Here is a 21527-nt window from a genome sequence, read left to right as displayed (position 1 = left end):
TCGGGGTGCTGGAGGTTGATATTTGTGTGGAGTTTGGTGTCGGTGGCCATTATAGGTTCCGTGGTGGCCAAGTTTTTATCATATTTTTAATAGTTTTTCGTGATAAAGATATATTAAATATCACGATATTTTAATGATTTTTTGTAAATATGTCGGGGTCCTGGAGTTTGATATTTGTGTGGAGTTTGGTGTCGGTGGCCATTATAGGTTCCGTGGTGGCCAAGTTTTTATCATACGTTTAATAGTTTTTCGTGATAAAGATATATTAAATATCACGATATTTTATTGATTTTTTGCAAATGTTTCGGGGTCCTGGAGCTTGACATTTGTGTGGAGTTTGGTGTCGGTGGCCGGCATAGTTTCCGTGATGGCCAAGTTTTTATCAAATTTTTAATAGTTTTTCGTGATAAAGATATATTAAATATCACGATATTTTAATGTTTTTTTGTAAATATGTCGGGGTCCTGGAGGTTGATGTTTGTGTTTAGTTTGGTGTCGGTGGCCATTACAGTTTCCGTGGTGGCCAAGTTTTTATCATATTTTTAATAGTTTTTCGTGATAAAGATATATTAAATATCACGATATTTTAATGATTCTTTGTAAATATGTCGGGGTCCTAAAGTTTAATATTTGTGTGGAGTTTGGTGTCGGTGGCCATTATAGTTTCCGTGGTGGCCAAGTTTTTATCAAATTTTTAATAGTTTTTCGTGATAAAGATATATTAAATATCATGATATTTTAATGATGTTTTGTAAATATGTCGGGGTCCTGGAGTTTGATATTTGTGCGTCGTTTGCTGTTGTTGGCCGTTATAGTTTCCGTGGTGGCCAAGTTTTTATCATATTTTTAATAGTTTTTTGTGATAAAGATATATTAAATATCACGAAATGTAATGATTTTTTGTAAATATGTCGGGGTTCTGAAGCTTGATATTTGTGTGGAGTTTGGTGTCGGTGGCCATTATAGTTTCCGTGGTGGCCAATTTTTTATCATATTTTTAATAGTTTTTCGTGATAGATATATTAAATATCACGATATTTTAATGATTTTTTGTAAATATGTCGGCGTCCTGGAGGTTGATATTTGTGTGGAGTTTGGTGTCGGTGGTCATTATAGTTTCCGTGGTGGCCAAGTTTTTATCATATTTTCAATAGTTTTTCGTGATAAAGATATATTAAATATCACGATATTTTAATGATTTTTTGTAATTATGTCGGGGTGCTGGAGGTTGATATTTGTGTGGAGTTTGGTGTCGGTGGCCATTATAGGTTCCGTGGTGGCCAAGTTTTTATCATATTTTTAATAGTTTTTCGTGATAAAGATATATTAAATATCACGATATTTTAAATGATTTTTTGTAAATATGTCGGGGTCCTGGAGTTTGATATTTGTGTGGAGTTTGGTGTCGGTGGCCATTATAGGTTCCGTGGTGGCCAAGTTTTTATCATACGTTTAATAGTTTTTCGTGATAAAGATATATTAAATATCACGATATTTTATTGATTTTTTGCAAATGTTTCGGGGTCCTGGAGCTTGACATTTGTGTGGAGTTTGGTGTCGGTGGCCGGCATAGTTTCCGTGATGGCCAAGTTTTTATCAAATTTTTAATAGTTTTTCGTGATAAAGATATATTAAATATCACGATATTTTAATGTTTTTTTGTAAATATGTCGGGGTCCTGGAGGTTGATGTTTGTGTTTAGTTTGGTGTCGGTGGCCATTACAGTTTCCGTGGTGGCCAAGTTTTTATCATATTTTTAATAGTTTTTCGTGATAAAGATATATTAAATATCACGATATTTTAATGATTCTTTGTAAATATGTCGGGGTCCTAAAGTTTAATATTTGTGTGGAGTTTGGTGTCGGTGGCCATTATAGTTTCCGTGGTGGCCAAGTTTTTATCATATTGTTAATAGTTTTTCGTGATAAAGATATATTAAATATCATGATATTTTAATGATGTTTTGTAAATATGTCGGGGTCCTGGAGTTTGATATTTGTGCGTCGTTTGCTGTTGTTGGCCGTTATAGTTTCCGTGGTGGCCAAGTTTTTATCATATTTTTAATAGTTTTTCGTGATAAAGATATATTAAATATCACGATATTTTAATGATTTTTTGTAAATATGTCGGGGTTCTGGAGCTTGATATTTGTGTGGAGTTTGGTGTCGGTGGCCATTATAGTTTCCGTGGTGGCCAATTTTTTATCATATTTTTAATAGTTTTTCGTGATAAAGATATATTAAATATCACGATATTTTAATGATTTTTTGTAAATATGTCGGCGTCCTGGAGGTTGATATTTGTGTGGAGTTTGGTGTCGGTGGTCATTATAGTTTCCGTGGTGGCCAAGATTTTATCATATTTTCAATAGTTTTTCGTGATAAAGATATATTAAATATCACGATATTTTAATGATTTTTTGTAATTATGTCGGGGTGCTGGAGGTTGATATTTGTGTGGAGTTTGGTGTCGGTGGCCATTATATGTTCCGTGGTGGCCAAGTTTTTATCATATTTTTAATAGTTTTTCGTGATAAAGATATATTAAATATCACGTTATTTTATTGATTTTTTGCAAATGTTTCGGGGTCCTGGAGCTTGACATTTGTGTGGAGTTTGGTGTCGGTGGCCGGCATAGTTTCCGTGATGGCCAAGTTTTTATCAAATTTTTAATAGTTTTTCGTGATAAAGATATATTAAATATCACGATATTTTAATGATTTTTTGTCAATATGTCGGGGTCCTGGAGGTTGATGTTTGTGTTTAGTTTGGTGTCGGTGGCCATTACAGTTTCCGTGGTGGCCAAGTTTTTATCATATTTTTAATAGTTTTTCGTGATAAAGATATATTAAATATCACGATATTTTAATGATTCTTTGTAAATATGTCGGGGTCCTAAAGTTTAATATTTGTGTGGAGTTTGGTGTCGGTGGCCATTATAGTTTCCGTGGTGGCCAAGTTTTTATCAAATTTTTAATAGTTTTTCGTGATAAAGATATATTAAATATCATGATATTTTAATGATGTTTTGTAAATATGTCGGGGTCCTGGAGTTTGATATTTGTGCGTCGTTTGCTGTTGTTGGCCGTTATAGTTTCCGTGGTGGCCAAGTTTTTATCATATTTTTAATAGTTTTTCGTGATAAAGATATATTAAATATCACGATATGTTAATGATTTTTTGTAAATATGTCGGGGTTCTGAAGCTTGATATTTGTGTGGAGTTTGGTGTCGGTGGCCATTATAGTTTCCGTGGTGGCCAATTTTTTATCATATTTTTAATAGTTTTTCGTGATAGATATATTAAATATCACGATATTTTAATGATTTTTTGTAAATATGTCGGCGTCCTGGAGGTTGATATTTGTGTGGAGTTTGGTGTCGGTGGTCATTATAGTTTCCGTGGTGGCCAAGTTTTTATCATATTTTCAACAGTTTTTCGTGATAAAGATATATTAAATATCACGATATTTTAATGATTTTTTGTAATTATGTCGGGGTGCTGGAGGTTGATATTTGTGTGGAATTTGGTGTCGGTGGCCATTATAGGTTCCGTGGTGGCCAAGTTTTTATCATATTTTTAATAGTTTTTCGTGATAAAGATATATTAAATATCACGATATTTTAAATGATTTTTTGTAAATATGTCGGGGTCCTGGAGTTTGATATTTGTGTGGAGTTTGGTGTCGGTGGCCATTATAGGTTCCGTGGTGGCCAAGTTTTTATCATACGTTTAATAGTTTTTCGTGATAAAGATATATTAAATATCACGATATTTTATTGATTTTTTGCAAATGTTTCGGGGTCCTGGAGCTTGACATTTGTGTGGAGTTTGGTGTCGGTGGCCGGCATAGTTTCCGTGATGGCCAAGTTTTTATCAAATTTTTAATAGTTTTTCGTGATAAAGATATATTAAATATCACGATATTTTAATGATTTTTTGTAAATATGTCGGGGTCCTGGAGGTTGATGTTTGTGTTTAGTTTGGTGTCGGTGGCCATTACAGTTTCCGTGGTGGCCGAGTTTTTATCATATTTTTAATAGTTTTTCGTGATAAAGATATATTAAATATCACGATATTTTAATGATTCTTTGTAAATATGTCGGGGTCCTGGAGCTTGATAATTGTGTGGAGTTTGGTGTCGGTGGCCATTATAGTTTCCGTGGTGGCCAAGTTTTTATCATATTTTTAATAGTTTTTCGTGATAAAGATATATTAAATATCATGATATTTTAATGATATTTTGTAAATATGTCGGGGTCCTGGAGTTTGATATTTGTGCGTCGTTTGCTGTTGTTGGCCGTTATAGTTTCCGTGGTGGCGAAGTTTTTATCATATTTTTAATAGTTTTTCGTGATAAAGATATATTAAATATCACGATATTTTATTGATTTTTTGTAAATATGTCGGGGTTCTGGAGCTTGATATTTGTGTGGAGTTTGGTGTCGGTGGTCATTATAGTTTCCGTGGTGGCCAAGTTTTTATCATATTTTCAATAGTTTTTCGTGATAAAGATATATTAAATATCACGATATTTTAATGATTTTTTGTAAATATGTCGGCGTCCTGGAGGTTGATATTTGTGTGGAGTTTGGTGTCGGTGGTCATTATAGTTTCCGTGGTGGCCAAGTTTTTATCATATTTTCAATAGTTTTTCGTGATAAAGATATATTAAATATCACGATATTTTAATGATTTTTTGTAATTATGTTGGGGTGCTGGAGGTTGATATTTGTGTGGAGTTTGGTGTCGGTGGCCATTATAGGTTCCGTGGTGGCCAAGTTTTTATCATATTTTTAATAGTTTTTCGTGATAAAGATATATTAAATATCACGATATGTTAATGATTTTTTGTAAATATGTCGGGGTGCTGGAGGTTGATATTTGTGTGGAGTTTGGTGTCGATAGCTGTTGTAGTTTTGCCGGTGGCCTGAGAAATGTGTTGGTCAGTAAATTAGACACACCCTTGGAGAATGGGCTAACATCTATTACTTTGCTGAGCATTGTGAGTAATATTTAGCGATTAAATGAAATGCTATGAAGAAAATGATCAATTTTTATGTTTGTTACAAAGTAAGTTTATTACAGAACGATTTTGTAAGGCTAAAATCAATGCACTAATGGAGTTAAGATCAAATAGGAAAATCACTATACGAGGAGTGGCAAATAAATAACGAGACTGCCCATCCCCTTTCGCGCAGGATCGTGAGGGGAGGTAAATAATGATGTGTTGTTGATCTTAAACTTTCATGAGCAGCCACTGTTTGTTTCATGATTCTGAAAGCTTTTCTTTTCTTTCCAGGCCTGAATGAATAGGACAGTGTTTTGTAGTAATGCCGGAATCACGGTGAACAGTAAAGTTCAGCAGCGCATTAACATAAAATTTCTGGTGAAATTAAACAAAACATTGAAAGTGTGTTTTGCTATGTTAAAAGAGGTGAATGGTGATAATGCTATGTCACGTGCGCGAGTTTTTGAATGGCATAAACGATTTTCAGAAGGTAGATAGGAGGTTGAAGATGATGAATGACCCGGCCGCCCTTTGAGTTCAAGAACGGACGAAAATGTGCAAATAATAATAATAATAATAATAATAATAATAATAATAATAATAATAATAATAATAATAATAATGATAATAATAATGAACTTGTGCGGAAAGACATACGTCTGAGCATTCGGATGATCTCAGACATGACAAAGATTAACAAAGAGACAGTAATACAAATTTTGCATGACAATTTAAACATGACAAAACTTCGTGCAAAAATTGTGCCGAAAAGCCTCTTTTAGGAACAAAAACGCATTCGAAAGCCAATTTGCTGTAACATCATGGAACGACTCAAAGCAGAACCAGACTTGCTAACACGTGTCATCACATGTGATGAAACATGGATTTTCCAGTATGACTTCGAGACTAAGCTTCAATCCATGCACTGGAAGACTCCCACATCGCCAAAAAGAAAAAAGCACGAATGAGAAAGTTGAAAGTGAAGGCAATGTTTTTTTTTTTTTTCGATATCAGGTGTATCATCATGACTGAATGGAAGCCTCAGGTCAAACGGTGAATAAGACCTACTACAACGAAGTCCTGATTAATCTGAGGGAAAGAATAGGAAAGAAGAGAGCGGATTTGTGGAAGAACGATGCATGTATCCTCCACCAAGACAATGCGCTTGCCCATAATGCCCTTTTTGTGAAGCAGCTTTTACCAGCCAAGCGAATTCCTGTGCTCGACCATTCTCCACATTTTCAAGGGAACATATTTTCAGTCTGTAGAAGAGGTGAAACGAGAAACGGCAGAGTTGTTGAACAATGTGATGAACAGATGACTTACAACATTGCTTTGAACCATGAAAGGCACGTATGCAACGGTGTATAGGTACGGAAGGGAAGTATATTGAAGGGGATAACAGTCAATTGTAACTTTCTTTGCAATACATCACATTTATGATACGTCTCTTTATTTAATTGCCTCACCTCGTGCATATTTCGTCATGCAAATTGATGAACGAAATATATTGTATGAGATAACAGGGAACATTCCGTAATCATTTGCGTAAACACAACGCAAAACATGCGATTAAGGTAGCGATAATGGACCTAACAATTAGAAAGACAATCTGCATTTTTGCGTAAAGTTCCTACATTCAGGACTTTTGCAAGGACTGGTACGGAATGAAAACCAAGGTCAGTAACGACTCTGGAGGAAAGTGATATTTGTAAAAATTAACATTTTACGAAGGCAACCCACAAGAAGTTAACTACGAAAATGTATGATGGAATTACATTTTGGGTGGAAAACATTAATGGTAAGAAAGGAAATATTCAAAAACAGAACACACCATCTACATTTTTGTTCATTGTTACCAAGGATGTTATAAAATATTTACATACTATTTTATAACATCCTTGATTGTTACACATATTTTGATTATTATATTTCCTTATTATAATTAGTATTAATTTATAAAGTAGTGGTGGCACATGTATTCAAACCAGTATACGCAAAGGCAATACAACACCAAGGGCCTTATACAGAGTCGTTCTGAAATTTTATTAGTGCCATATTAAAGAGTTGGACTAATATATGTTTCCTGCAGTAGTCAAGTATTTAGTATGACAGTAAAAGTTCGTCAAAACGACTCTGCATAAGATAGCAGCCAAAGTTTTGTGTTTTGTTGCCGCAAATTACTACAGAATGATACACCCGAGTTCGGTTTCTATTATTTACTTTTCAAATTACCTCAGAGATATTACTCAGTGTTTTATTAATATTCCTGAAATAAATTGCTGCATTAATGAACTAAATGAAGTTAATGAAGTTGGTGAACTTACTGCTTTTACATCAATTCGCTCCTGCAGCCTGGAACATTATTGAAAGGGAGTGGTTTTACTACCGATCAAAGAAGTAAAGTACCGGTACGTAAGTTGTATCACTGTGGTTGTATTGCGAATAATGCACATGTATTTTCTATTTCTTACACTTAATTTAAGGTGCTTTTCTTGTGTTTGTTAGTTTCTAATTCTTTACGTCCAAAACAAATATTGCAAAATTTTTCGAACTTAATGAGATTTCCCTCAGTTTTACCTCAATGTTTGCACATCAGTTACACTTCAAACAAGGAAGTTCGGTTGCCAAAAACTCTTGAAGAGAGGAAACAGGAAGAAATATATCAAATGTATTTTTATGTTGAACTAGATATATATAAAATGCGGTAATGCACATCCCAAAATTCTACTTCGTAAGTGGACATACATTGGAGTAACGGAACGAAAGTAGCTTATTCGCGTCAATGCTCATGTACTTAATTTTGCTCAATGCACTCAATTCTCATGCAATTTTACTATACAGATCTACAGATTGTAAAATGTACGAAGAAATTTGGGGAAATGTTTTAATTTCCCCACTTTATGTAGAGAACAGAACGACGGAGCTTCTAACCTGTTGCTAGTGCTACTGTTACTCCTACTACTACTACTTATACAATGGATCCGTATAGTAAAACTGCACGACTTCTAGATTTTTAAACATACATTAGTGTAATAATAATTACTGAACTTGTTTTTATTTACCTAGTATTGGTGCTTAGTAATAATTTCTGGATTTCCCTCAATTTCTGAATTTCTTTTTGATATCTATGCCCAATTTTAGGTAGTTGAATAAGATGAATTAAATAAAAGATGTGTGTTGTTTCTATTTATTACGCGTATTATGAAGGCTTGTCGTCTTTAGTTTTAAGCTACTTTGTAACAACTTGCATAAGCGCATGTACGAAACTCGTGCGATCGTCTTTTCAGTAGAAATATTGTTTCCTCGTGTTTTAGTTCCTTGTCTTTCATCAACATACTAATGTTTATTTAAAAAAGAAAAAGAAAGTGATGGAATGCTTTGTGTTTACAACCTTAATCCTTAAAATTGTTAGAAGTTACGGAAATTCGAATGTTATTGTTTCTCTTATTTCAACTAGTAATGATTCCATTAATTTAATAGTGGAGAGTAAATATTATGTTAACCACCCTTGAATGTCAGAAACACACAATCCACTGTATTTGTTCATCTATTTGTAGCATTTTCGTACTCTGCTGAGAATCGTTTGATCCCTAGGCGAGACATTCTTTAATATTACTAATTTTATTTCGATTGATGCTGACTTGACAAATTTAGAGGTGGCCCCGCATAGCGTAATCGCTAAGGCTCTCGCCTTTAATGCGAGCGGTCCGGGGTTTGATTCCAGGTGGGGGCACTCGGTCGAGAAAGCGCAAAAACCTTGTTCAGGCCAGCCACGCTGAATGAAGTTTTCCTCATTCACAGGAGGCAAATGCCGGGTTGCTAGGTACCAGGCCGCTCCCTTCCCTTTACCCGGATAGTGTAGTCGCCCAGGGACGTCATTCCATAAACCATAGATGCCGAAAGCTGAAAAAAAGTTGAATCCCAAAACCTTAGAATTTTAGCACGATTCTCTAACGTTCCATTGCATTATCCTTTGTGATTTGTTGTTCATATAATATTGATGTAGAATAAATGGGGCTGATTCTGTGATGGCGGTGTGAAGTACTCGGTTATACGTAATTTTTTTTCAGACTGTATTAAAAGCATATTTACTGAATTTTCAAATTTTATAAGTGATATTTTATGTATTTGTTATTGCTGTTGATATCGTGCGTACGTAGAAATGATTTATTTAAATTTGAAAATATTAATGTTTTATATATATTTTTGGAAGCAAATCATTTAAAATAAATACAGAAATAATTAGGTATTTCTGTGTGAGCACGTTGTGTACCGCTCGTTTTGTAACTAATTTTACAACTTTGTATTTTTCTTTCCGTCTTGTGTCTATTTTTGTTATTCTCTTTTGGAAATGTAATTAAAGAATCAATGTTGCTATTCATTGCCATAACCCTGAAATTTTGACTGATTTGTGGGTATACTAACTACGGAAGTTAACGTCGTATTAGTGCTCAAGTATCAAAGATCTTTGACGGACAAACATTATTTTGTCCAAAATTCGTATTTTTCTTGTTATTTAAACTCATGATCACCATAAAAGGAACTGCTGATAACACGTTTTGCGTTATAGTTGATTTGTATATTTGCTGAAAATAGTTCAAAATGTCGAATTCTATCAGATACTTTTCACGTATATTGCTTACGCTATACGATTTGTCTCTTTTTATTAAATAAGTGGGTAAGTAACAGGGAAAACTGACGGAAAGGGTATATTATTTGCGAAAGACTACCAAATCCATATACAGCTTGGTGTTACAAATATATTAAACACACCACAGGCGTCGGGGGACGCGTCCCCCATCTTGATTCATCCGCTCAACCCAGATTAGAAAGCTTACGACGCCAGTGGAGACGTACTTTTCCTTATGAAATCCAAATGTCGTTCCGGTACTATGAAAAGATTAAATTAAAGAACCCAATTGAGTTAAATCTTCAGAAATTTCAGTTATTAATTTTGCTCCTAATTACTTCTCGGTTCTCAATGCATATAAACGATTCGTAGCGTCTACTAATCCTTTATATGCATTAGCCTGTAACTTTAAAGTAACTCTTTATAAAAAGAAAAGAATACTCTCATTAAATTACTCTCGGAGACCTGATCGACTGAAAGTATCCTTGCATATGCCGAAATAAGCGGATATAGAATGATAATATACGTTCAAATTACAGGGTGATAAAACCGGGTTTGCATGAAGAAAAAGAAAGCTGATAATTGTAAGCTAAAGTAGAAATTGGTAGAGTAGTTTACTGAAAATACACCAAGTTTGGTCAGGTTATGTTACGAAAGTAGGGTCGATGTTCTGCTAGTTTAAAGCACAATAGGTTTAGGCGAGCTTACTAGCACGGAATAATTTATTTTAGTAGTATTTGTTGTATTTTTATGCATCTTAATTTGGGTTTCAAAGTAATGCAAGTACATGTAGCACTTGTATTACATTACTAATATTTTAGTTGTGAACACAAGCTAGAGTTTTTTACATTGTGCAGAAACTAAGTCTTATAATAGTTGTAAAGATTTTAGTAAATGTGTGTTTTGAAACATAAAACAGGCCTGTATTACCGTATATACCTACATTTAGATGACCCACGAAATAAACTGGTTTCCTGTACCCCAATGTTGAATTCATGAAATATTTCTTATTAACCTAAGTCCGCTCGCGCACTGCAAATTCACGTTTCCGCTCGCGCCGACGGCAATTTGGCCGCCATCGATTGTTCATGTTTTTCAACATTGTGCATCATGCAAAGTAATGTTTTGGAGTAATTAGGTTTAGTAAATTAAAACAAATCATTGTTGACCAAAATACATATTTACATTAAATTAACACACTTCAAAATATGAATGAATACACAGTGAACAAAATATGAAAGAACCTAACCTAATCAACATCCACGTCGGTGTAATCGTTCTAAGATTGCTGGCATGTATTGCAACTAACAGTAAGGGTTGAGTACTTTCTGGACACGTTTTCTCCCCACAGTCTTTACATTCAAGGAGAGTTCTGATTTTTTCATGACCCGCAGTAGTAACTACCTCTTCAGATATTTGGAATGGTTCATCATCGGTAGTTTGCTCTCTGTTTTGTGCCAAGAACACTAGCAAATCTTTTGCAAAGTTGAGATTTTAGAACGAGTTTTCGGGTTTTCATTCATTAGCTGTAATGCTAACTTGTACATATACAATCTTCTTGTATTATTTTTGATGTTAGAGCAGTTAAAAATGAAATAGCCAATGAAAAAGTAATTAAAATTTATGTAATAGCACAAGAAAAAAGAAAAAAATCAAGTTTTTGCTCGTACTCACAGCATATTAGTCGTCCACCCTCCACCACCAACTTTGAGATTGTACCGAGACGGAAGTAGGCGCTGGTTAGGCTGCAGCTGCACAGGATCTAGAGGGCGAGAGTGCAAATAGAGAACACACAGCTTTCCAGCCGTAATCTTATTGCTCTGAATAGAAGGACACAAAAATTAAAAATGACGGCCAATTTGCCGCGGGCGCGAGCGGATGAAGTTTAAGTGACACTGAACCAAAAACTGCTTCAAAATCGAAATAGTATATTAAGATTTCTACAATGTTGAAACAGGTTTTGAAATGCAATTATTTCAATTTTTGCCAGTAACAACTCTGCGTTTATGGCTTCCTCAAGAGATATATTCTTACAATTAATAATACAAATATAAAAATAATACAAAGTATTATATACACACACAAAAACAGAAAATGGTATTTATATAATGTAATATTATAATAATACAAAATATATACGTAAGAATAAAACTAAATTAAAGATGTAGTTCACTTAAAAAAAATTAAATTGTCCCCTTTTCATATATGTATTTCAAGAATCAAGTAAATTTTTTATATTATACAAAAGGATTAGACTGAAGATATCCTTCTAAACTACAGAAAATGTTTTTGAAACAGCAATTAAAGGTATCTTTAAACTGTAATTTTGGCATTTGTTTGACAAACTTTGGCAACTTATTATCGGTATATAGTTTATTTCCATGTAGTGTAACGAATTTTGTCTTTTTGTTAGACGGAAGTTTTGTATATAAATATGATTGGTTGTTCTAGTGTTGCATTGGTGTAGGTTCAAATTAAGTTGAAGGTTTCTTTTATTCATATGTATGAATGATGTTTTTATAATGTATATCTACGGCAATGGTAATATTTTAAGTTTGTGAAATAGTGGTTTACTTGGTGTGTGAAACGGAACTAACAGCATTATTGGTAACACTTTCTTCTCCTTGTATATACTTTTGTTGCATGACAAGTATTACCCCAGAAAATGATTCCACATGAATGATATTGACTGGACCAAGTCGATTTTTTTTTTTAAATCTTTCCGTAGTTAGAATTTTAGTAAGTTTAAGAGAGACTCTCGGGCTTAATTTTCTCAACAAATCATTCACATGTTCATCCAAATTTAACTTGAATTTTAATTTTAGTACTAAAAATTTAGAAGTGTCAGATACCTGCGTTAGTTCCCCGTCTGTAGGCCTACATATTTTATGTATATTTAGATAGTTTAACTTTTCTAATGCTAAGCTGCAGTGTAAAGAATTTAATCACCAGGAAAAATAACTTGCAACTAACTGCGGCAGAAGGATTTAATTTTGATAGCGCAAACTGCTAGTAGACGGTTTACGGAAGATAATAAATATACGGCTTGTTCTGGGATTTTGAATACAGTTAAATTTCGCTTAATAATTAAGTAACTAAAAATTTCTGTAATATTAATAATATACGCTACATGGCTTCAAATTAAGAACATGGAGATCTATTGGAAGAACTGTGCGTAGTCTCGCCAGGAACCTAGAGCACCTAGCTTTTCTCACGTCGGCGCTTATGAGTAGTAATGCTAAAACACACTGTAAACAATTTTCCACAAAAATGTCCGAAAGAAGTAGTTACTTTCGAGGTGAGCTTTTACGTATGATTTTCACACATACTGCAAGAATTGACTAGCCTTTGAACATACTTTGAAGACTTTTTAGAAATGACTTTTGATAACATACCAGAAAGTGTCCTGAAGTGTATCAAAATATACCTATGTCCAGTAAACATACTTTAGAAACAACTTTTGAATATGCTTGCGACACACAATATCAATGTTTGACGTACATCATATAAAACATACTTATTCCTTTTCGCACTTTGCCGTATACGAACCAACATATTTGTTTCGCATTATTTCTAATATATTCTTTCCAGTAGTTAAGTGCAGCAAAAATAACTATAATAGAATTTTAATATATTTTCAGAATCTAATGTATTCTTTAGTATTTTAATGTGTCGACTGTGTTAAATGAAAAATAAGGTCGTAACAATACAGCGGTACTGATTAAATGAGTTTATTCAGATTCTGATGGGTTAAGACTTACAATCTTTTCGGGCTCGTACTCACTAATATCAATGAAGCTGAAGCTAGCTGATACTAATTTTATTTACTATCAACATACTTTCTTTTAATCTGTTCGCGACAGAAAGTAATAAATAAATAAATAGTAAGCATAGAAAATGGAACAGTAAAAAAAAATATGTTGCTACGTTTCTTTTTACAACATTAACAAAATAGATGCCTCATAATGGCTGCCTACGATAGTTCCGTGAATCTGGGATCTTTTCAGACTACATATATTTCTCTTTTTATTTATTTATTTTTTTTTTTATTGAAGTGAACGAAGTAGAATTTTATAAAACTAAAGATTGTTTTAAGATTTTCTATAAAATTTAGCAGTAAGTTTATTGTAGACTCATAGTTCTGCCAATATCTTCAAGATCTTACACCGAAACTAAAAATGTTCATGCACCACGGTGTTCACCTACCCTATTCGTCTTCACGTACGATTCCTCTGGTTTAGTATTGTGCATAAACTGTAGACTTGTTGCTTTTCTCTGTTTCCTATCTTCCCTTCTACCGCGCCCATCATGACACAGTGCTCATCCAGTATCCCTATTTTCTTTTTTTATTTCCAATTACATATAAAACTATTGATTTGTCATCTACTATTTCTGATACATCCTGTTTTGATGTATTCGATCTTGCTAATTTTCTCCATTGTCATCATCTTTCTGTCCATCTTTACGTTCAGCCTATATATATTCGTGTTTCCGTAAAATAGACTTCCTCTATGTTTTTTAAGAGATCATATTTTTTTTCTTTCAGGAATAATATTACCGAGGACTCGAAAACTAGTCATCCGTGTGTATTCTTTCTTCCTACTCCTATGTTTGATACCCTATTGCCTCATCCCAATCAGAGTTATCTTTGGGTATCTAATATTTACTTTCATCTCATAATCTTCGCAGTTTTTTTCAAGTTTCCACACTTCTCATTATAGTCCTTTTTTTGATTCCGCAACAATTCTGTAGCGTCTGCAAATCGTATAAAACAAATTCTACCTCCAATCGAAATATTCTAGTCACTATACCGGTCCTTCTTCATTACTTGCTACATGCTAATAACGTTAATGAAAGACACCGTCTTTGTGAAACTCATATTTCGATTGCACTTTGCTTCCGTTTGATGGTTTATTTATAAGTTTTTTTTATGAATCTTCGATCTTTCTTTCCATCCATACTTGTTTGAGAGGAACACATTCAACATTTCGCTACTTAGCCAGTCATAAGGCCTAGAGCTGAATATTAATAAAGACTTCTACCATGGTCGACAAAATTTTGTTATTTCATACTTGTTTGATTAAGTATGAGAGTTATTTGATCTGTGATCAGCTTAGTTTCCACCTTTATTTCTCGAACTAAATACAGTTAGAAAAATCACCAATTTTTATTTTGAAATTTTTTTAAATGAAAACTATTAACCTACAACAAAAGACGCTACAAAGAAGGAAATGGTTTAAAAAGCGCTAGAAGTATAAAATTAGTTGCGGAATGGGTTAAAATGTTATTATTATCAATACTAAGTTGAACTTTATGCCAAGACATATCAATGCCTGATATAAAGTTATATTTTGAAAGTTATTTTGTTTAACCATTAGTTAGTTTGACTTGATCTTGGCTTCGAGTTGTTGTATAGGAATATTTTAGGGCCTTTTGAAACTTTGAACTTTTCAGCCTTTATTTGAAATAGACAATAAATGTTTAAAAAGTATTTGTTTCCTTTTTCAAGAAGTCAATATATACGTCCCTTAAACTATCTTTTTTGTTTTCTCCCTTTTTCACTAGTCTCATAATAAAGATATTATGTGTCAAAAGGGGAATGCAGTTTTAATACGAGTTGGCATCCGCTGCTTTCTATAGCAATGGGAGGTGTGGAAAAAACAATTAGTTCTCTCCGTCACTATTTTTTTTTTCTTATTAAAACTTTTAAAGTGTAAATCTAGGTAAGTAACGATATGTATTACTTTTGTTGATGTAGTTTACCTTATATACAAGCAAGGGCGAGCAAAACAGGAAAATAATATTTCCACACGATTCAATTAAAAAAAAAATAATACAATGATAAAACTATAGAAATAATGTATTAGGTGCATATGATGACCAGTTGTTATCGTTTCTATTTCCTATTTCATTATTACTTGTTTGAGTCTTCATTAAGGATATTTTTTTTTTTTTTTGTATTTTCATCGAAGGAATAATAGTGAAATGTAGTATTACGGGTCACACACTTTAGCTATGTTAATAAGATAAAGAAATGGAAAACAACTAAAAATGTAGTTATTCTAGATCTTTTTTCAATTCGTAAGATGTAGAAACGATCTTACAACTGAAATTTGGTATCATTGGGCAAGCTCCTTCGATTCGACTCGAAAGTATGTGTCTGTCCGGTTATCTGTCTACCCACTAATTTGTCTGTTCCTCAATAATCCTGTGATACTTCTATTTTAATAAAACTGTTAATACTTTCTTCCAATCTTGCTGATAACCCTATTATTTCCAGTCGCATGGAATCAATCTGAAATGAAGAAGTAATGGAAAATAAATCTAGTCAATTTGTAAGTATTTAGATGTACCCATGAGACAGTTTTGTGGTATGAACTGTTAAAATATAATCTTGATTTGTGAGACACGTGACCTGCACGTGCACGTGTAAAGCAGCTGTAGCTGCAGCCAGTGAAACGTGTCCAAACCAGTTGAGAAATAGTCCTCGCGTGAAGGCGGGTGAGCTATTGATAATGGCGTATTCGATAACGAGCGTGTTGCCATTGTTGAGGCTTTCACTCGTACTAAATATTTTGTAAAAACAAAGAATTTATTTTTCGAGAAATTTCCAGAACTCTTTGTGCCAGCAAAAAGTACCATACAGCCCGTGATTGTAAAATGGTGGTGTACGGGATTTGTTCAAAATGCTCCGAAGAACAGACCACCAATTGTCTGCATACCTGAATAAAAGAAGAAGGTGCAATAAGTCCTCGTAAGTCAACCAGGAAATTGAGTTAACAGATTTCAGCGAGTGACTGACGTTGCAGTCTTTTCTAAGGATGCTGAAAAAATTAAAACTGTACCGGGTAAGTGTTGTGCAACAACTGAAGGTGCGTGAGATAAAGAAGAAGATTCATTTCTGTTAATGGCTGTTGAGAAATATTGCCAGTATATATATATTTTTTTGGACCCACTAATGCTCATCATGAATGATGAGGCGTGGTTCCACACGTCTGGGTAAATAAATTCTCAAAATAATACGAAACCCACCAGATTGACAGAAACCAAGCAGGCACCATTGTATGACGAGATGATTGGTGTTCGCTGTGCCATTTCCGCTTCACGCGTTATGGCCCCATATTTTTGAAACCACACTAAGCAGTACTGTGTATTTGGGAATCCCGGAGGAGTTCTATTCAAACTTGACAGGAGAAGAGAGTCAGTTACGTTACTTTCAGTAGGACGGTTCAACAAGCCACACATCGGATGCATCGTTTTGCCGTAGGCATGAGATGTTTATACCAGAGATGACGATCAGCAAAGACTTAGGGCCTCCTAGGTCACCAGAATTGTACACTTGTGACTTTTATTTGTGGGAACTTTTAAGGGAAGAATATATGAAAAAATCCACACACACAATTGGAGAACTCTGGACCTCTATTCAGAATTTCATCAATAGCATCATCTGACAAGAATTGACAAATAAATATATATATATATATATATAAAAGAATCTCCTCATACATGTACAAAAGTAAGTTAAAGTGGGTAGAAGACGCTTTCAGCACATACTGTGAAGGTGAGTAATCGTATTCAATACATTACATTCCATTTTATGTGTTGAATATGTTTAATCATTTATTATGTTCATCTTCTGATGTCTTGTGAGGAGACGGGCCGGTTTAACGTGCCGCACGACATGCATCTCAAATCCAATTTTTACGCCTTTAGGCTTAAAAAAAGTAAGATTATCAGGGAAGTTGAATGGCTGTTAAAATGTATCTATTGTCTCTTTCGCCAGGAATGGAACGTGGTCCGCACATACGCTAGCTACTAAGATTACGTGGAAAACTGGTTTCGATAAGTAATAATATGGTTATATTTTCTTTGGAGTATTTCATTCTTTCTTTGCGCTTGAGTTCGGTTAAAAACAAGCCTATACACGGAAATGTTATCCTAAATTTCTAAGTTTCTTTAATTATATAAGGAAAAATATTTCTTACTAAAAATTCTTTCTTACTTTTACTAAAAATAATTGCATTTTGATTCAATGTGGTCTATACTTTCCTTCCAATAAGCAATTCGCATAAGATTACTGATCCTAAGTAATATAAGCGTGACTTTCTTAATTAAAATATATAGGTTTCTTAGCAACCTGACACGTATTTTATATTAGACTTTAAGTGATTACCCTTTTACGCAATTGAAATTATTAAACAATAAGGGGATAGGTTAAATTTAGTAGTTAGAAAAGCACATGACACGGTCATTTTTGTAAAGAATGTTTTTAGTGGAATTTGGGGTAATATGTTTCCCAGGCATTCTAGTCATCCCCAATATTTGAGTTTCGAACCAATCAGAACTAAGGGAGCGATCTTGGTGCATACCTCTTGATTTAGAAAATATTTCCTACGATAATTTTCGTTAAAAATTATAGAACACGGTGTATATATTGTGTAACGTTTCCCCACAATATTACTACTTGGAGAGGTAATCATTCAATGAAAAATTAGGAAGTAAGTCTCCACTTATCAAAGAAACTATTCCATGAAAATTTTTAGAATAGTATATGACTTTTACAATACAGCGTAATTAGTAAAATATAAGGCGATGAAGTCTGCTATTCAACAAAAACAAAAAAGTTTCTCTTCTTCAATGCATATATTCGCTAGTTGAGGCAAGCGTAACAGATATATCACTCGATTCAACGTGAATTTGTATATCTATGTCCTCGTCTGTTTTTGCGCGGAAACACGTAACATTTATCCGATTTTAAAGAAAATAGATTTTCGGGGTTTCATAAACTTATTGTTTTTTCTAAGGTTATATCGAGAATAAAAGCCCATGTTGCAATTCAACATATATGTATGCAAAATAGTTTTGCAGTATAAACTACATGTTATTTGTTTGACAAAACATTTTATATTTTCTCGTAGCCGTCTCGATCATCCTTGTTAATTGCGGTTGCTGTGGGTAAGGGAGAAGCAAGTGTTTGATATGAAGTTATTTCTCCGAACTCCAGAATTTCCTTATTTAAATAATAAGAAAACAACTTTTCTCGTTAATTTTGGTCAAAATGATAAAATCATGATTTATTGTGTTATATATTTTCATTGCTGAAATCCTATTATTCCCATTCAGTTTGTTTAAATTAGCGAAGTATCAAAGTTTAGATTATCCCTGATATGATGGAAATTCAGCGATAATTTCTGTAAGCATTCGATTCTTATACAATGTTGTGCATATAATTATGATATCTGCTACTTATAATGATGTTCGGTAAACGGGATAACTTATGCAGTTCCTTGTTATGAAGATTTCGCCATACCCCATTCCCGTTTCTCTTGGATCCGAATATTCCTCTGCACTCCTCCCAAAATTTAAGAGGGCTGACCTATATCTTAAAAGGAGTGAGTCCCACTAATCGATGGAAATTGATCGATGATCTAACCATTTAAAGTAATAAGGCCTGACCAAAGAAGATAAAATAAAAACCACTTCAATTTACCTTTTTGTTAACATTTTGCCCATGAAAGGAAGGAAATGATCTACCCAAACTTACAGAGTTACGTACTTCGGTCACAATTCCATACCAATTTTTTAAATTTGGCATTTCCGAAACTTAACAAGTACGATGACATGTACTCCTCCAAAATTTAGAGTGTGAGCCAAGGTGCTCCTTGAAAAAATGACAGGAGGTAGCTCTACCCCACCAGGACCACTGCCTGTAAGCCAATGCCCTAGTGACATACCTACAAGAGTTAGAGACGAGGAACTCCTTGCATTGAAATATACTGTTATGTCTTAATTCGTCCATGTATGAATTACGATGTTGGTTTTGTGAAATGGAATGTTTAGCTGTAAACAACATAGACATACCCTTCTGTTTGTCATGGTAGTCGCCACATTGAAATTTAAAGCGTTTCAATCGCGGTCTGGAAAAATGTTCCTCGTAAAAAACAACAGTTTGCATGTATACAATGTCAGCGTTTTCTTTAAGGGTCCAAATGTAAGTCCCCGTTGTACCTCATTGTAGCAGTGCCAGCATTCACCTTTTTTACAGCAAGCAGAAAGGCTCTAATACGGTTTAAACAACTTTAATATTCAAAAAAAAATATTTAGTTTGTATTTTCTTATAAGTGGGAGTACTGAATATGTTAATAAGGTATTGAAAGTTTATGTTAATAACGAGAGACGTAAAGATTAAAAGAAACTCTATTAGTCGTATTCAATATGTATTAAAGAAAAACTTGTAGAAACTATTTTTAAAAAAATAGTTTCAGAAATTTTATTTGTAATAGTTCGTAATTAACGATATTTCTTATGATTATGACCTGAGAACAAAAGTTACAGCTGTTAAATCTTATTAAATAGCGGAAATATGTGTATTCTATATGCACTGAAATCTTTTTTTGATAAATCAAACGCGTGCATTCTAAGTCCAGTGTGCATTGTGGGTACGTCCAGGTGGTCCACTGGGGTGATATTTATTTCATGCTTTAACATGTTCAACAAATAGTAAGCAGTTCTCTGCAAAATGAGTACACACGGAAAGCTAAGGAATAAAATTAGCCAAACATTTAGCGTAGACTATATCACATGTAACACATTTTGAAATCAGAAAAATATTGACAGTACCCCCCCCCCTTTTTTTTTATCGTCGGCTGATATCAAGGAGTTGGGAAATATGTATATCAGGCAACTTTATAAAACCTTCTAAACTTTGGTATTTCATTTGATCACGACATATATCCCGTTTAAGAATTCAATTTTAATTCCGTAACAACTTACTCATTTCATATAAGTTCTCAATTTTTTTCATGTCAACCTATTGTATTATTTCTAAATTGCTTTCAATAAATTTTAGTCGAACTAGTAACTGAAAAAAATGTGTGATTTCTCTGTTAACTGTGACTTGCTTTCAGTTGGGCTTTTGTAGGTAGTGTTTCAGTTGTATACATTCTCTTCATTTCAATCCACGTTGTTAATGTAATGTTTATGTTTTATCTCGTAGTACTAAACACTATGCATATTGTAAGAAAACTGTTCTCAAACAAGGCACAACATTATGTGCGAAATCAATGATGTTGGCATGCACAATCCTATAAAACAGTTACATCTTAAGTATTCTTTCTAAGTACTACAGCTTTCCCCTGTTTAGAAAAAGATAGTTTCTCGGACATACGTATCTAAAGAATTAGACACTTTGATATATTACGTACGCATCTGCCTGTATTAGAATTAGGCAATAGTTTTCAATTTATATGGTTGTTTATTGCGTACATACTTAATGCAAAATAATTTATTGTTGTGTACTTTTTGCCAATATGATTAAGAAATATTAATATATGAATGTTGTTATTTTTAAGGAGTCTTGAAGAAGAAAATTCTTCATTATCTGGAAATATCAATTCGTTCACATCCGCCTACTAAATATACAGAGAGTTTTAGACAGTTGTTAACAGTTAGTTCTTACTAATATCATGATGGAACATGAATATAAAGTTTGTGGGTTAAATTCTATGCTATCTGAAATTGTCTACAAATCTCAAACAAACGACTGTTTAGATCGAGATCCAATTGATGAAAATTATGAGCGATTCAACGACAGCAAAGAAATCGAACTAAAAGAAGTCCGGAATGAGGATATGGTAACACAAGAAAGCATTACATCTTCGACGTCAGGATTACTTTCTGTAGTTAAGTCTGAGCCAGAAGTCAAGGAAGAAAATCTCTATTTAAACGATTGCGTTGAGAAATTGGAAATTGAAAGATATGCCACATCTATAGAATCATCCGTCTCATCATCATGTAAGAAGAGAGAACGTAGTAATGATGCATCTGATATTCCAAGGTAATATTTTACTTCTTTTAATGTATTTTTTTATGTATGGCTACCCTT

At 33.6% G+C, this 21527-nt stretch overlaps 1 protein-coding gene across 8 annotated transcripts in view; it reads left to right on the top strand.

Moving 5' to 3' along the window:
- The first annotated feature begins 6670 nt into the window (after positions 1–6670).
- The window catches only part of LOC145675665 (uncharacterized), a 37860-nt gene continuing 23003 nt past the window's right edge, over positions 6671–21527 (top strand). For 2 of the 8 annotated variants that reach the window (XM_081746238.1, XM_081746245.1), the window contains exons 1-2: positions 7433–7744; positions 20995–21479. In XM_081746238.1, coding sequence (XP_081602364.1) covers positions 21109–21479 — 371 coding nt within the window. In that variant the 5' untranslated portion in view covers positions 7433–7744; positions 20995–21108. The other 6 variants (XM_081746239.1, XM_081746241.1, XM_081746243.1 and 3 more) reach the window with 6 other exon arrangements.

The sequence above is a fragment of the Thermobia domestica genome, chromosome 18 (assembly GCF_964235325.1).
Source record: "Thermobia domestica chromosome 18, izTheDome1.hap1.1, whole genome shotgun sequence".
In the NCBI taxonomy this organism is placed as follows: domain Eukaryota; kingdom Metazoa; phylum Arthropoda; class Insecta; order Zygentoma; family Lepismatidae; genus Thermobia; species Thermobia domestica.
This window is presented reverse-complemented; position numbering and strand designations above follow the sequence as displayed.